The sequence below is a fragment of the Bos indicus x Bos taurus genome, chromosome 6 (genome assembly GCF_003369695.1).
Source record: "Bos indicus x Bos taurus breed Angus x Brahman F1 hybrid chromosome 6, Bos_hybrid_MaternalHap_v2.0, whole genome shotgun sequence".
NCBI lineage: Eukaryota > Metazoa > Chordata > Mammalia > Artiodactyla > Bovidae > Bos > Bos indicus x Bos taurus.
In genome coordinates this window covers 87,006,936-87,023,455 of record NC_040081.1, presented here as the reverse complement: position 1 = coordinate 87,023,455, position 16,520 = coordinate 87,006,936, and the positions used below count along the sequence as shown (strand labels likewise).

The 16,520-nt window shown below is 35.2% G+C and overlaps 1 protein-coding gene across 2 annotated transcripts in view; it reads left to right on the top strand.

Annotated features, from left to right (window-relative positions):
• Positions 1-16,520, top strand: part of ADAMTS3 (ADAM metallopeptidase with thrombospondin type 1 motif 3) — a 281,050-nt gene that overhangs the window by 250,855 nt on the left and 13,675 nt on the right. For both annotated transcript variants that reach the window (XM_027544709.1, XM_027544710.1), the window contains exons 13-18: positions 316-491; positions 2,069-2,202; positions 3,827-3,950; positions 7,372-7,452; positions 9,249-9,412; positions 14,906-15,071. In XM_027544709.1, the coding sequence (XP_027400510.1) occupies positions 316-491; positions 2,069-2,202; positions 3,827-3,950; positions 7,372-7,452; positions 9,249-9,412; positions 14,906-15,071 (845 nt within the window). The remainder of the gene's footprint in view (positions 1-315; positions 492-2,068; positions 2,203-3,826; positions 3,951-7,371; positions 7,453-9,248; positions 9,413-14,905; positions 15,072-16,520) is intronic.

Sequence of the window (16,520 nt, the reverse complement as noted above, 5' to 3'; positions counted from 1 at the left end):
AAAAATATATAATTTTCCTGAGACCACATGCCTGTTTGTTGATTCTTTATATACTTTTTTGTGCGTTTAAAACATATCATTTGAAGGAATACACTGTTTTAAAATATACTGATTTGAATTTGGGGCTTCCCTCCAGCAAACCCTAGCAGGGAGAGGACAGTGCTTTGGAAAAGGGATTGAAATTAGGAAGTATGAGTCCATTCACGCGGCTGGCAGCTCAGAAGCTCTGGCTTTCTGCCCTCCAGCACTGTGCCTGCAAGCTTCAGCCACTGGACCAGAGCCAAAAGGCCTTTCTCAACGTTGTCTTTTCTTTAGGCCCATCAATGGTGGTCAGGATTGTCCTGGCGTTAATTTTGAGTACCAGCTTTGTAATACAGAAGAATGCCAAAAACACTTTGAGGACTTCAGAGCCCAGCAGTGCCAGCAGCGTAACTCCCACTTTGAATACCAGAATACCAAACACCATTGGTTGCCATATGAACATCCTGACTGTGAGTAGACACCCACGCTTCTCCTGCTGTGTGGACAGTTACTTAGAGCTTAAGCTTTGCCAACACACAATCCCTTGGACTTTCGATCCTCACTTGGCAATTTAGGAAACTTGGTGCTTATAGGGGTGAGTCCTCCTGGGTTTCCAAGAATAAGGCTAATACACTCCTTTCTCTAGAGAGGTGAGAATTATGGAATAGTTCCTGGCAGGCAGTACAGCCACCATCACTATTGAAAAGACGAGTGGAAAGCAATGCCTGGGAGAGATGCTGAGTTTCCTCATGCAACTGAAATCGCTCTGCTGGGAAATGCCTCTGGAATATTGTGATTTTTCTTTTCTGAACAACTAGAGAAAATACAGCTATTTTACAATCAAGTCAGGAACAAGACAAAGAGCATTATTGAATAACAAAGGCACTTCATAACCCTTTACTTTTGTACCGTACATTAGTTATTAAGAAATACACTGGGAAATTTCCCTATCATGTTTCACTCCTTAGCTGTGAATTTTCAGTTAAATCTGTTCAGATGGGAACTTCTTGACATATGTCTTATTTGTGTGAATACACTGCTGAGTTCAGTTTAAATCTGTTTTAAAGGAAAGATGCACATGTGGAAGAATTCAGAATTGCAATGCATTATTTTGATTAATTTGAGGAAAGTGAGTCACATAAATTAGATTTAATTAATGAGATCCTACAAGAAGCAAAAATTGTACTAGGCCACTGGGTCAAACAAAAGAGAAACCTTTTCAGTGCTCTGCTGCTACTGCTGCTGCTGCTGCTAAGTCGCTTCAGTCGTGTCCGACTCTGCGTGATCCCATAGACGGCAGCCTACCAGGCTCCTGTGTCCCTGGGATTCTCCAGGCAAGAACACTGGAGTGGGTTGCCATTTCCTTCTCCAGTGCATGAAAGTGAAAAGTGAAAGTGAAGTCACTCAGTCGTGTCCGACTCCTAGCGACCCCATGGACTGCAGCCTACCAGGCTCCTCCGTCAGTGCTCTAAGTGTCACTAAAACTAAATTGATTTTGAATGAAATTTATTGAATAACCCTGGTTAAATCTAGGGTAGCCAGAGAGCCTGGGTTGTATGGGACCAGTCATACCAATTTATATTGTTAGGGGCTTTGCTAGTGGCTCAGATGGTAAAGAATCTGCCTGCTCTGCAGAAAACCCAGGTTCTACCTTTGGATCGGGAAGATCCCTGGAGAAGAGAATGGCAACCCATACCAGTATTCTTGCCTGGAGAATTCCATGGACAGAGAAGCCTGGCGGGCTACAGTCCATAGGGTCACAAAGAATCAGATATGACTGAGCAACTAACACTTTCACTTTCATCCCTTTCTATATCATTAATAGAGCTCCTTTTCACTATCTGAATTATCCCAGTTTAGATGACAAATCATAGGGTCACCCTGGCTAAAATAAGTATGCCAAGTATGCGTACCCCCCCCACTCTTTATTTATACAATTTGTTTCCAGGAAGCCATGTTGAAACTGTATATTTTAAAAACAAACTATACTATTCAAATATACCATTTTGCATAAATAGTTGACTTAATAATCCTCCATCTTATACAGCCAAGAAAAGATGCCACCTTTACTGTCAATCCAAAGAGACTGGAGATGTTGCTTATATGAAACAGCTGGTGCACGATGGAACGCGCTGTTCCTACAAAGACCCGTACAGCATATGTGTGCGTGGAGAGTGTGTGGTGAGTTCAGGTTGCTTCCACCAAAGCTTCCTACAGTACTGTGTCATTCTCCTTTTCTTCTCATTCATCGGCATATTTTCAGAATTTTTTTTAACTCTTTCTTATGTGAGATCACATTACAGTGAGAGTCTATGAATAGTTCTGTAGCTCAACTAAATTTGGAAGAAATTGCACTTAATAAAATCAAACTTTGGTCACCAGAGAAAATTTTTCAATATCTAATTTGTTTTTCTCATTTCCAGTCAAATGCATTTCAGGGGGTTCCTGAGGCCTCAGGGCTGGGAATACAACTGGAACCATGCCTTTGCTTTGAGTATTTTATCCTAGCCATCCACTAGTACAATACCAAGTCTTTTTTTTTTTTTTAATTCAATGCAAGATGTGCTTTATCATCTTAAAAAACTTCTTTTTCTCCCTGTCTCACCTTCCAATTATTTCTAACTTTAAACACTTAATTCCACATCAGAACAAAAACACTGGTGAAGATGAAAAGCTTTTTGTCCATTTAGTCTTTTTTTATGTCGTTTATTTCTTGTCCATGTTCACACGTTTAAATGATAAGGAATTATCTCATTAACTGAACATGTTGCTGCTGCTTGATTCCTTTTGACCTAGGTACAACTAAGGTGTTAATATAAAAGAATCTCAAATATGTGATGCCTCATAGTTGAACTAAAATTTCCCTGAAAGTAGAATCTGTGTTTTATTCATCCTTCACCTCCCACAGTATCTGGGAGTGCGATAAGTATATATGTGTCATCATTTTCTCTGCTCACTCTTATCTCAAACTTACAAGTGCAGACTCATCATTACCCAACAGCAATTCACATTAAAAATCCACCCCAGTTGGACTTCCGTGGTGACTCAATGGTACAGAATCTGCCTGCCAATGCAGGAGACACAGGTTCCATCCCTGGGTTGGGAAGATCCCCTGGAGAAGAAAATGGCAACCCATTCTAGTATTCTTGCCTGGGAAATCCCATGAACAGAGGGGCCTGGCAGACTTCAGTTCATGGGGTAGCAAAAGAGTTGAACATGACTTAACCACTAAAACAAACAAAGAAAATAATTGTTTTCTGAACCCACTTTCCACAAATGGATGACTTCCTTGGCTTCGTTTGAATCCCTTTGCGTTCTTGAATTGCCTTCTGCACCCTCTGTTCCTTCAAGTTACTTTGAAAATCTCATCATTGGTGATGTTTTGTCTCACATCCCTTACCAACTTGTAAAGTTTGTATTAATGGAAAATTCTCTATTTTGATTTTCTTCTTTATAAATATAAAGGCAACCGGGGAAAAACACATCCACATCTTAATTTTTGTCTCCTCAGCATCAGCTACAATATCTGTGTTCAATAAATGTTTGATGATTGACTACATATGATAGGAGAAACACTTCATTAGGCTGAGGGAAATTTATCTTTTATAATTACCCAGGGTGCAAGTCATTTGATTTCATAATAGTTCTTTAAAAGACCAAGATATTAAAAATTAGAGTTAGAGAGGGAGTTTCGTGCCTGGCTGTGGGTTCATGACGGAACAAATGGTGTATCATGCTCCAGTATGTTGACCTTTACTTGCTTGGCACGTTAAAATGAGCTACATCTAATATCTTCTCTCCCCAGAAAGTGGGCTGTGATAAAGAAATCGGTTCTAACAAGGTTGAGGATAAGTGTGGTGTCTGTGGAGGAGATAATTCCCATTGTCGAACTGTAAAGGGGACATTTACCAGGACACCCAGGAAGCTTGGTAAGATGAAGTTCTCATGAATTCAGTATCCATAATTTGCCTTTTTTGAGACTTCTTTTAGGAATGCACCATTTTCTCTATAAACACACACACAAAAAATTAGCTGCTAATTTATTTTCATCCAGATTACCTTTTAAGAAATTATTGAAATAACTTTGAGAATCCATATTCTATAGCATCCATGATGAAAACGTATCTACTAAATTTAGATAAGGAACAAAAGAAACCAATATCAATTATAGTAGTTCATTAAAATATGTGTTCTGTTTAATTTTGTGTTTTTAATAAAATGTATTAAACCTAATTATTAGAATTAATGCTTATTTTGAATTTTCTGTTTGACATAAATTACTGATCAGAAGTTAAAAATATTCAGAAACTTTTAATACAATTTTTAGTGTATTACAGTCACTTTGCTTCTTTTAAAAGTGAACAAGTTTATCCTATTTATAAAACTATAAATCTTGGGTTCATATTTCAGTTAATATTTATAATTTTATATTAAACAAGTTTGAAGGTACATACAACAAAAAATAACCTGAGGTATAATTGCTTACAGTGTAAATTTCTGTGCTTGTTACACAGTCAATGGCCTGGACTTAGGCATATGGTGAAGGTTCATTAGATGGAACCAAAGCAACAAATAATATGCAACATTATTCGTATTTTCATAATTATACATTGGAATTTTCACAAAAGATTTATATACAAACATGGATTACTGAATGATTTAAGTTTGGAACAATTATTATTCAGTTATTCAACAAACATTTATTGAACAAAAGTTTGTAAGAATTCAACATTTAAAGATTAATTTAATGTGAGGCTTCCCTTAAAAGCTTCTCTTACATCCAAGATATAGTCTCTTACAGAATAATAGAAAACAAGATAAAACAAAGACAAAGATTTGGTTCACATTGAACACATTGTCATTGCGGTAATTTTTCCTTTTAGAAAAATAGGAAACTATATATATTAAAAAAAAAACAACTAGTCTTTATCCAAATGGAATAATTCTCTTAGTTCTTTTTACTCCCATTATCCCCCAGTCACCCACCTCAAGCCATTTCCACACATATCAGCTTTGCTCTTTGATATATTTAGAACAGAAGTAGGTGATGTATTTAGGCAGAAGTAGGTGACTGTATTCTAATGTGTTTTCCTTAGGTATTCCCTACTCTAGTTACTGATATCTTTGCTGTTTCTCTGTGATAATTTACTATAGTTTGTACTTTGAAAATTGTAAAAAGCAAATATTGCCATTTCTGGTTGATGGCATTATTTTAATAAAGCAAACAAAATTAGAATTATGTACATAAATTATATGCATTTAGTAGAGTAACATGGTTTTCTCCATCTTAATGTGAAATAATTTACTATGCTTTATTGCAATTATGAATTGTTCATTTAGGTGTTAAATAATTAATTTTTCTTATTTCCAGAGTGAATAAATGTAAACAAAATGTTTTTTACCATTGTTATCCACTCTATATTATTTTTAATAAAAGGTAGTAATACTTTTTTTTTCAGATACCTCAAAAATTATGCTAAACCTCCAAATTAAGTTCAGAAGAAGAGAGGAAAGCTTTCAGACTGTTCCAAGATAATCTAACATCCATTTTTTTGCACTAATATTATCATCATAGTTATTCAATAGACTAATTAACCTTTTCCAACAGGGAAAAATTTAAGCAAGAGATGCCATAAAGAACTCAAGTTGCTGGAAAATGAAATCTGCAAGTATTCGACTTCAAATCACCTATATCATTTCTCGTTCATGCTTAGTCTTACTTTCATTGACTATTAACAGTTTATTGGCATTAGCTAACTATTATGAATGCATTTTGACTTCAATATATATGATTATGAAACATATTTTATATGTTACCTAATAAAATTATACAAAGCTTATAGTATAGTCAATGAAACAGCAAGACTTGGATAAACGAACTCTCTACTAATTAAAGACGTTCTATTTAAGGGAAGACAAGAGGAGCCTTCACTTTACCCAAAGGAGCTCGTAGTGTTTCTCTTGCTGAAACAAGGGAAGCTAAAAATGTATTGGGTAAGTTATAGCAAACTGCAGAAAGATGGGCATCCATAAATGGCATCAAGCTGTTTTACTACCTTTGGTATCTTAACCACATTACTTCCAGCTTCTGATACTCAGGCAAACATGGTACGTTTCATGTACTGATTATCACCCAGGCTCAGGTGCTGAAAACCCCGACCCCAAAATGACCGCTCCACTTAGTTAAGACACTAATAAATATTATTTAAAAAGTCAGGTAAATCTACCTATAGGTAATCATTGTCCATAAAGAAATGACCAAAAAACAGATTTCTTTCTGACTCCACCAGCAATTTTGTATTTATAACTGGATTTCTGTCATTACTTATAATGTGTGAGTTATAGGTTTCATAATGTAATGAAGGTACAAGTTGCATAATCTTCCTGTATTCATTTTTTATGGAAACGAGAAGAAACATTTTGGTTTCTCTATTTCCCCTGACTATTGTTGATTTATAGCTAGGACCTTAATTCTAAATGATCTTAAGATAATTTTTCAGTTCAGTTAAGATAACTTTTAGGAAATGTGATAATACCAGGAAGGTTTATTATACAGGACAATAGGACCTTAAAACCTAAGACAACCTATTAAGCATTTTGGTTTGCAGTTTCTCAATTAGAAGATTGAACTTAGGGTCAGTGTAAAGGCACTATGACATAACTTGCAGATGTTTTCCAGCCAATCTACAAAATATATTTTACAACATTGCTATTTATAACTGTGTAAAGCCTTAAAAGTAGTTGCCAATCACGATATAAATGAAAACTACTCACTGGTTTTTCTTTTGTAATTTCTTTAGAATAGAGCAGGCTTTTAAATCTGAAGCTATTTCATTAATTAGAAATAGATTAGAAATAATAGAAATATTAGAAATAATTAGAAATAATAAGCTGTCTATATTTGCCACTTAGACTTTTAAAATAATATATAGACCAATAAAATATCTCAAGAAATTCACCAACTAATCACACTATAAATGAGCCTCTATTCAAAAGGATGATTTAAAAAACTAAAGTTGCATGGAGGGACACAGGCGAGTATAGTATTATATTTGCCTGAATTATTGTTGCCACAATTTGTAGGTCAATACAAAATAAGTGACTAGTGGGTTAGAAACAAGATTAATTTTTTATCGACTTAATAATTATAAAGAAAAATATGCCTCTGATCCTGTGCCAGATGTCATAAAACCTGCCAATGCTTTGAAGTTAATTTCTGAAACTGCTTTTTTCGGTTTATGGATGCCTTCTTCTGCATGCAGGAGCCGTAGGAACGTAATGCCTGACTAACCATGGTTGTTGCTTTTGTTTTCTTCTTTGCTTCCTCCAATATTTACTACACATGCAAAGGGTACCTTAAGATGTTTGATATACCCCCTGGTGCTAGACATGTGTTAATCCAAGAAGACGAGGCTTCTCCTCATGTTCTTGGTAAGTGTTTCTGTCCACTGGCTGTGCTTTAACATGCACTGAAATGTAGAAATGTCAAAGAAATGATACATAGATATAGATACATGTGTATGTGTATCCATGTATACGCATATGTATCTATATCTATGTACACGCATAGGTCTGCAAGGTTCAAAATTATGTATAAATTCATCATTACCTGGTTTTCCGTGGTCATTTCTCCCAACTATTCTTTATTTATCATAAGAAATATTCACAACAAGAGTTTTAATTTCTGGTGAAACCTGGGTTGGTTCATTAGGACATGAAGGAAAAAATAATTTGGTAAGTGTGAATTTGTTATACATTTTTATTCTGTTATTGGGAGATGAGAAAAAATAAAATGTTAATAAAATGCACTAAATTAAGGAATAATATCAGAAAAATTTGCCATATTTGTTGACAAATTAATTCTGATATTTTGGTTGATGCCATCCTGTATGCCTCTTCTTTTAGTGCGTTTTAAGTTCTTTGACTGAAAAGCAACCACATCCAGGTTGTGCTAGTCCAGTACAAATTTCCTGATATCTGTTATGTGTCCAGTTTGACTGGCACATGCAGATTCGTTTTCTGCATGCTTTCTGTTTATTATCTGCAAATTATCCCATTTATAATTTCCAAAAGATTTTTTTCCTCCTTTCAACATTAGAAGATCATGGAGAAATGTCATTCTAGAGGGGTTTATATTTAAAGTGAATGCACAAATGTAAACATAGCTTTCACATATTCCTTGAGCCATTAAATCACTAAGAAGATTTCTGAAACTGACACATCTGTCAAACCTATGAAAATTTATAGTAAATTGCTTTTCTACATACATGTAACTTCAAAATGTATTGTTTTTTGGTGTTTCATGGAATTTTTTCTTAGTATTTAAAATATATTTACTACTAGATTTCAAAACAGTCTCCACTGTCTAGCTGCAGTCCTTTATCCTATAATTGAAATTCCCTACTTTTTATTCTGGAATTCAGATTATCATCTTTGGAAAAATTAGTTTAAAATCTCAAGAGGAATAAATGTATTTAACTAAAATTAGTCATGTTTTCTACACATTTTTAGTAATAGTAATAACTTTTGAAATTTTATTTTCTAATATCATTAAATGCCAATGTACCTCCAAACTTTAAAATGCCATTTGTTATTTTTATTCATTATAGAAAGCATTTTATTTAATAATATATAGTAAATCTGTAATATATTACAATTTTTGTCACCAGTAAAGAGCTTTTCGTGACCATTTAAGTAGGTAATGTGACCTTAGAATTTACAGTTGTCAGGACTGATTGCTTGTTGGCCTAAAAATTAGTTCAACTACTTTGAGTACCTCTAATATTTTGACTTAACTTGAAAGAGTTACACAGTTAAAAAAAAAAAAGGCATTATGTTGTATGCTGCCCTAGTATAAATCATTTGTATTACTTGTTGTAGAAGAAGCCTTTATTTTAAAAATATTTCCAGCTTCCTGAGGAAATGTACGGGATGAATGAGTTAGAAAGTGTTAACTGCTTTGGCAGTGTTTTCGAATGGGAATATTTGTTAATTTTTACTTTCTATCTCACCATCTCACCACTATTTTTAACTGGTTAGGAAGGCTTTTTGAGAATTTTGAATGCCTACTGAATGAAGTATGAGTCCTATCAGAAGTAACACTCATTTTAGTTGCTTTGATACTCGTAAACACGGTCTTTCATTTATAGAAGGAAAGACTTAACTGTGAATCATCAAAGCTGTAATAAGATAAAATGTATGCCGGTTACTCATTTTTCTTTCCTTAGCAATTAAGAATCAGGCTACAGGCCACTATATTTTAAATGGCAAAGGGGAGGAAGCCAAGTCAAAGACCTTCATAGATCTTGGTGTGGAATGGGATTATAACATTGAAGATGACATTGAAACTCTTCACACTGATGGACCTTTACATGATCCTGTTATTGTTTTGGTATGTGGCATTACAGGCTCACTGTGTAGTTGGTTTACTTTATATTTTTATAATTAATCTATCTCAATTATAATTAATTTTATAATTAAATATTTAATATAATTAATTTTATTTACTTGCTTGTTTTTAATAATTCCATTTACCCTTCCTCTTTATTCTTTGGGGAACTTTGTCATATATTTTATTATGTATACATTATAAATACAGTATTATTATCTTTGATTTTGGTAATCAGTTATCTTTTAAAGACAAGAAAAGAAAAAATAGATTTTTATATTTACTCACATATTTAGCATTGTTGATGCTCTTCATTTTTCCTGGTAAATCTGATTTTCCATTTAGTACCCTTTACCTTTGATATAATGAACTTCCTTTAATATTTCTTGTGCTAGGGGTATGCATGCTAGCAAGTTGCTCTCTCTGCTTTCAATTCTCTGAAAAAGTCTTTATTTCACTCTCATTCTTAAAGGATATCTTCACTGGATATAAAATTGGAAGTGGCTAACTTGTTTGTTTTTTTCTCAGCACTTTAAAGATGTTTTTCTATCATTGTAGAGAGGTCCAGGAATTTGGGGTCTCATCTAGGAAATAGATATGACCATGAGGTGGCACCCAAACATATTGTTCAGGTGATGCCTTAGCAGGTTTGCGTGTGAGGCCACCTTTAGCAAGAAGACAAGAGTAAAGGAACTTTTGGGGGAAGGGAAACTCGAGAGGGGGTTATGTGTCCAGGTGATGTTGCCCAGCAGCACAGCGGGGAAACTCTGGGTTAGAGAGCTTCAACAGGCAGCAGCAGCAGCTTAGGATCCTGATAACCACAAAGTCTTATTTATAATTAGTGGATTTGGGGTCCAGCTTCATAAAGGTATGTAAAGTAAACAGGCTCTGTTCTTCAGTTGCTCAGTCATGTCTGACTCTTTGTGACCCCCATGGACTGCAGAAAACCAGGTTTCCCTGTCCTTCACTGTCTCCTGGAGTTTGCTCAAACTCATGTCCATTGAGTCAATGAAGCCATCCAACCATTTCATCCTGTCTCCCCCTTCTCTTCTAGATGGTTAGAGATCTACTTATTTGGGCTACATTTGAAACAATTGGCTATGTGAAAATCCAAGTTTGGTGCCAATGGACTTTTGAGCTAATCAGTCTGAACTTGCTGTATATGAATAAACGACGTAGGGGCCAATATACAGGAGCCATCATTGACTCATTTATATAACATTTGTCTTCTCGAATCCATTGTTTATGATGAGAAGTAAGCTTCATTTAGGTTGCTGCTGTGCATTAGTGTGTCAATATTCTCTGGCTGCATTTTACAATTTTCTCCTTATCTTTTTGTCTTGGATGGTTTGTAGTTTGACTGTGGCATGCTTAGTTTGTGATGTTCTTTGTGTTTATCTTGCTTGGGGGTCACCAAGTATCTTGGCTCTATAGATTGATGTTGTTCACTAAATTGAGGTAAATTTTCCATATGTCTTCAAGTTTATTTTTCCCCATCTTTCTCTTTCTATTCCTGGGACTCACTTACATGTATGTTAAACCAGTTGAAGTTGGTTCACGAGACTTGTGAACTTTGTTCATCCTTTTGTAATCGCTGTCTTTTCTCTGTCCTTCAAATTGGATAATTTCTATTGAACTGTGTTCAAATTCATTGACTGTCTTATGTGGTCTCCAGTCTGCCACTGAGCCCATACAGTAAAGTTTTCGTGTCAGATAGTGTATTTTGTTTTCTAGAATTTCCTTTTTTTTTCTTTTCTTATAATTTCCATTTTTCTGCTGAGATGTCCATATATTTTCACTCATTATGTCCAACTTTTCCTCTAAGTCCTGAAACTTCATATTGCCTGATTTTGTGGGCTCTTTTTTTTTTCTTGATTATAGTTCACATTTTCATACTTCCTATATGTTTTTTTATTGTACACTGAGCATTAAAGATGTTAAGTTGTCAAGCATTTAGTATACCTTGCCTTCCTTAAAAGCATTGGGTTTTACTCTGTCTGGCAGTTAATTTATTGTCAGTTTCCACTGATCTTGGAGGCTTGGTTTTCCTTTCTGAGGGTTGATCTGTTTCAATTTTGTTCTTATTCTATGTCTTGACTTTCTGGTGCCTTAACTGCATACCTGAAGTGTTAGGGAGGCCATGAGAGCACCTAGGGCCCTCATCCCTGCCTGTGCTGAGGTACCTCTGTCCTGCTTCCAGCCCCATGGCAGCCACTCATTGGTAGACAGCATGGTTTCTTGGCCGGAGCATGCACAGACCAGTCCTCTGTGTAGAAAACCCATGCAGCTTTCTGGACCCCCCTCTCTGAAGCCCTCTTTTCTTTAGTGCCCATGTCTCTGAAAGTCCCAAACTTCCCCCTCCTCCTCAGCTCAGTGAGACACTGACTTGGCTAGGGTTCCTGCTCTCCATACCAGGGTCCAGACCTGGCCCTGTCCAGAAGCCAGTACTTAACGTGTTACTCTCCTCATGGAGATCATTATCCTTTGCCATGTTATTCATTGCAAGAAAAAAATTCCCTCAAATATTGTATCCAGTTTTATTATTTTTAATATCAGGAAGGCAACTCTATTACTTCCTCATGAATGAAAGCAGAAACAATCATTTTGACTTGAAAAATATTGTTAGATTCTGTATACCAAACCAATATTTATTGGATTCCCTATAAAACTATTATACCAATCTAAAATAAATCATCTCACTGAATTTCAAATCTTTTTTCATTTGAAAATTATTTCTCTTTGATAAAGTGTCTATTCAGATCTTTTGTCCATTGTTAAAGTAGGTTGCTTTTTTCTTTTTAACTTTTCAGAGTTTTTATATATACTCAATATATAAATCCTCTATGAAATGTGATTTTTCAGATATTCTCTTCTAATATGTAGTTTCTGCTCCTTCTCTTAGTAGTGTTTTTCATAAATAAAAATATTTTAACTTTATTGAAGTCCAGTTTATCAATTTTTCCTTTTATGGATCAAGACTTTCTTATTATATAAGGTTGTTTGTTTGTTTTTTTTTTTTCTTTTCCTGATCCAGGATCAAAATTCTTTTTCTTCTTTTTATTGTAACTTTTATAGTTTTAACCATTTTAATTTTATTAACCATTTAAGCTAATTTTATACACACTTTGTCTACGTTAGGGTCTTAGTTTTGTACATGGATGTCCATACATTATCTATTCTTACATAACAGATCACCCCAAACTTGGTGGCTGAACACAAGCAACATTATTATCTCATAGTTTCTCTGGGTCAGGAATCTGGGAATAGCTTCCATGACTAGTTCTGGCTCAGGGTATCTCATGAGGATGCTCTCAGCTGAGGCTACAGTCACCTCAGGGCTCCACTGGAGAGAATCTTCTCAGTTCCTGGTTCAGTCACATGAGAGTTGAAAGCCCTTGGAAGACTGCTCCCAGGCTTCTTCACATGGATGCTTAAATAGGATGCTAAAGTGTCTTTATCACATGACAGTTGTCTTCCCAAAGTCATTGATTCAAATGATCCAGAAAGTGAGAATGCAACCAAGACAGAAATCAGTCTTTTTAACCTAACCTTAGAAATGACATCCTTTCACATCTGCTGCTATTTGCTAGAAGCAAGCCACTGGTCCAGGATCTACTGAAGGAGAAAAGAATTAAGCTCCACTTCTTGAGAGAGAGAAAGTGTCAAAGGACCTGCACACACATTTTTAAAGCCACTGCAGTGTCCAGCACCATTTGTTGAAAGCAATGTCCATTCTCCATTAAGTTCCCTTTTCATCTATGTCAAAAGTTAATTACCCAAATTTATGTGGGCTTATTTCTGGACTGTCATTCTGTTCCATATAGATAGATAATTTTATAGGAAATTAGGTTAGATAATTTTATAGGAAAATACATATCAATCAAATTTTATTTAGATTATTTTAAGTTTGATTAGTTGGTGATCAGAAGCTCTATTTTACTCATATGTAATTGCATTGCATTCTTCTCCAGCAGCACAGGTGTCTGGCCTCGGAGCCTTCTTGCAGGGCTTCACCAATAATATTAGAGTGACCCCAGGGAGCCATGTATAATTGATACAATCCTGTAAAAACTACATGAAAGTCAATAAAAACTATATATAAAAAAGAGTGCTTTGCTAGAAAAGATAACATAAAAAGCTGAGAATATGCTTGCAAAGTTTATTATAAAAGGATTAATATTTCTATTGCTTGGATTACATGAAAAAAAGAATATGTATAACAATAAAATAAAGAGGATCTGACATGAACACGCAGTGCATGGTGGACAAAATACAAGGGACCGATAAACTTAGGAAAATTAATCTTTACTATTTATCAAATAAATAGCAATTAAAACAACAATCTTTTGCCCATTCAGTTAACAAAGAGGAAAATGATTTAATATGCTGTACTGAATGGGAGCACCTTCATATACTCTCATTATGAAAATAATAATTGTTTTAACTATTCTGAAAGGCCATTCACTGGTCTGAGAACTATAAAAATGTGTTTGTACCCTTTACCACATTAAGGAAAATCAGAAATTATCACAAAAGTGGGGATAAATTTTAATCAAAATACAGATATTAATTTTTCTGATTAAATAAGGTACACTAGGATTAAATGGGCTGCCCAGGTGGAACAGTGGTTAAGGATCCACCTGCCAATGTGGGGGATACTGGAGACCTGGGTTAGACCCGTGAGTCAGGAAGATCCCCTGGAATAGGAAATGATTACCCACTCCAGTATTCTTGCTGGAGAATCCCGTGGACAGAGGAGCCTGTCCTACAAAAAGCAGTCTATAAAAAGGCTCTACAGAGGAGCTTTTGCAGTCCATGGGGCTGCAAAGAGTTGGACACGACTGAGTGACTGAACATGCACACGTACACTACTAGTAAACACTATGCTGGCATTTAGAAAATATTTTATATTTATATGAATATATGAATTTTTACTGTCTTGGGAAATGTGTGACATGTCAAGTGAAATAAGCAAGACCAGAAAAGTATGTATGTATACATATACACACACACTCACACACACACACATATGCAAATATCTTGAGGTTCTATCCCAGAATAATAAAAATGACTTTAGTTTTCTCTGGTTTAGTGGCATTATGGATGATTTTTATTTTCTTTATATTTTTTCATGATGTCTATATTTTCTGGATGGAACATTATTATCTTTATCACCATAACAAAAGTCTACTGTAAAGAGTAACAATTAAGTGCACTCAGGAGTTATGTAACTTGAGGAATTTCAAATTTTAAAATAAAATTGAATTTTGTTGTATTTTTTTAAACTTTTTAATGTCAAGATACTTTATATATTTGCATTTTTTTCTTAATCAAGACATACCTGTACTTTAGTAATAGAAAGAAAAAAACACTCTATTTTTAGAAACTACTTGAAAGTCTTCCAGTTTTAATAAGATATGTATTCTGAAATATTTGTAATTTTTCATTCAAATTAAAACTCAGGCGATTTACATATCTATTTCATGTATACATTAGATTATACCTCAGGAGAACGATACCCGCTCTAGCCTGACATATAAGTACATCATCCATGAGGACTCTGCACCTACAATCAACAGCAACAACGTCATCCAGGAAGAATTAGATACTTTTGAGTGGGCATTGAAGAGCTGGTCTCAGTGTTCCAAACCCTGTGGTGGAGGTAACAAATTGAACACATTTATTATACTAAAATGTAATTCATATAAAAGCCAATCTTCTTCCTTCTGCCTTAAGGATTGTGTCTAACTGAGGATACAACCTGAGAAACACCAGACATAACCAGAACTTAAAGCATTTTGACTGAAATCTCAGGATCTACAAATGATAGGAATCCATTCATATATAGTAGACCATCTTAAAATTCCTTGGCCTTTTCCCCTGTCTTATATCCATGCAGTGGTTCCCTTAGTCACTTTATTCTTTCCTAACTCTCCCAAACCTCAGTGTCTTTTGGTTCTTACCTTCCTTCTCCTCCACTTTTACTTTCCATACCTACGCATATCTTTTCAGCATTAATAATGAAAGAGCTCTTAGTTGCACTGTGTACCAGATACTACTTTAAGTGTTTTATACTTTAATGATGAAGGGCTCTAAGAGGTTGGTACTGTTTTAACCTCTGTCATACTGATGGGGAAACCGACGCACAGGGAAGATCAGTACAAACCCAGGTAGGTAGCCTGGCTTCTTCGTGCCTGTTTGTACTGCATTCTGCTACCTGTCTGCTCTCTTTCTGGAGTAGGTCCATTAAGCTCATCTCAAAGTTTCTCAGCCTCTCCCATTATCCATTCCTCTAGTTTGGAACAACAAGTGCTCCACAATGGAGCTAGCCTACACAGAATTCTCTCATAATAGTAACACTTAATAGTTGAAAACAAGAAATTATTCATAGTAAGGAATGCCTGGGTAAATATGTATACTTTTAAATTCAAAGGTGTATTTTTAAAGGTTTTTCTCTAGAAGGGACATAAAATGTTTTTAGATAATTATTTAAAATGATACTTTATGTACTTCCTTAGTGGTTCAGTGGCTAAGACTGCACTTCTACTGCAGAGGGCACAGATTCAGTCCCTGGTCAAGGAACTAAGATACTGTGTGCCACAGGTGTGGCCCAAAACTAAATAAAATAAAAACGATACTCTATCTACCACAAAAATGATTATTTAATTTGGATCTACTGCATCTGCCTGCAGTACAGGAGACCCAGGTTTGATCCCTGGGTCAGGAAGATCCCCTGGAAAAGGAAATGGCAATCTACTCCAGTATTCTTGACTGGAAAGTCCTATGGAAAAAGGAGCCTGGCGGGTTATAGTCCTTGGAGTCACAAGAGTTGGATACGACTTAGTGACTAAACCACCACCAACCACCACTGCATCGTCAACATCTACTTGGTCACAAGACTTTCAGATACACCTTTTTAATATCTACTAGATCTATTCCTCCCTCATCAGGCTTCCTTCTCGACTTTGAAAGGGAAGATTATTGCAGAAGTTTCCTAACTAGCCAACTAAATTTGATTTTCTTCTCTTCATTTCTAGGTAATTTCTTGAATGCATGAATAAATGAATGAATGAATGAATGAGTAGAATTATATTCCCTGATTCAGATCCTT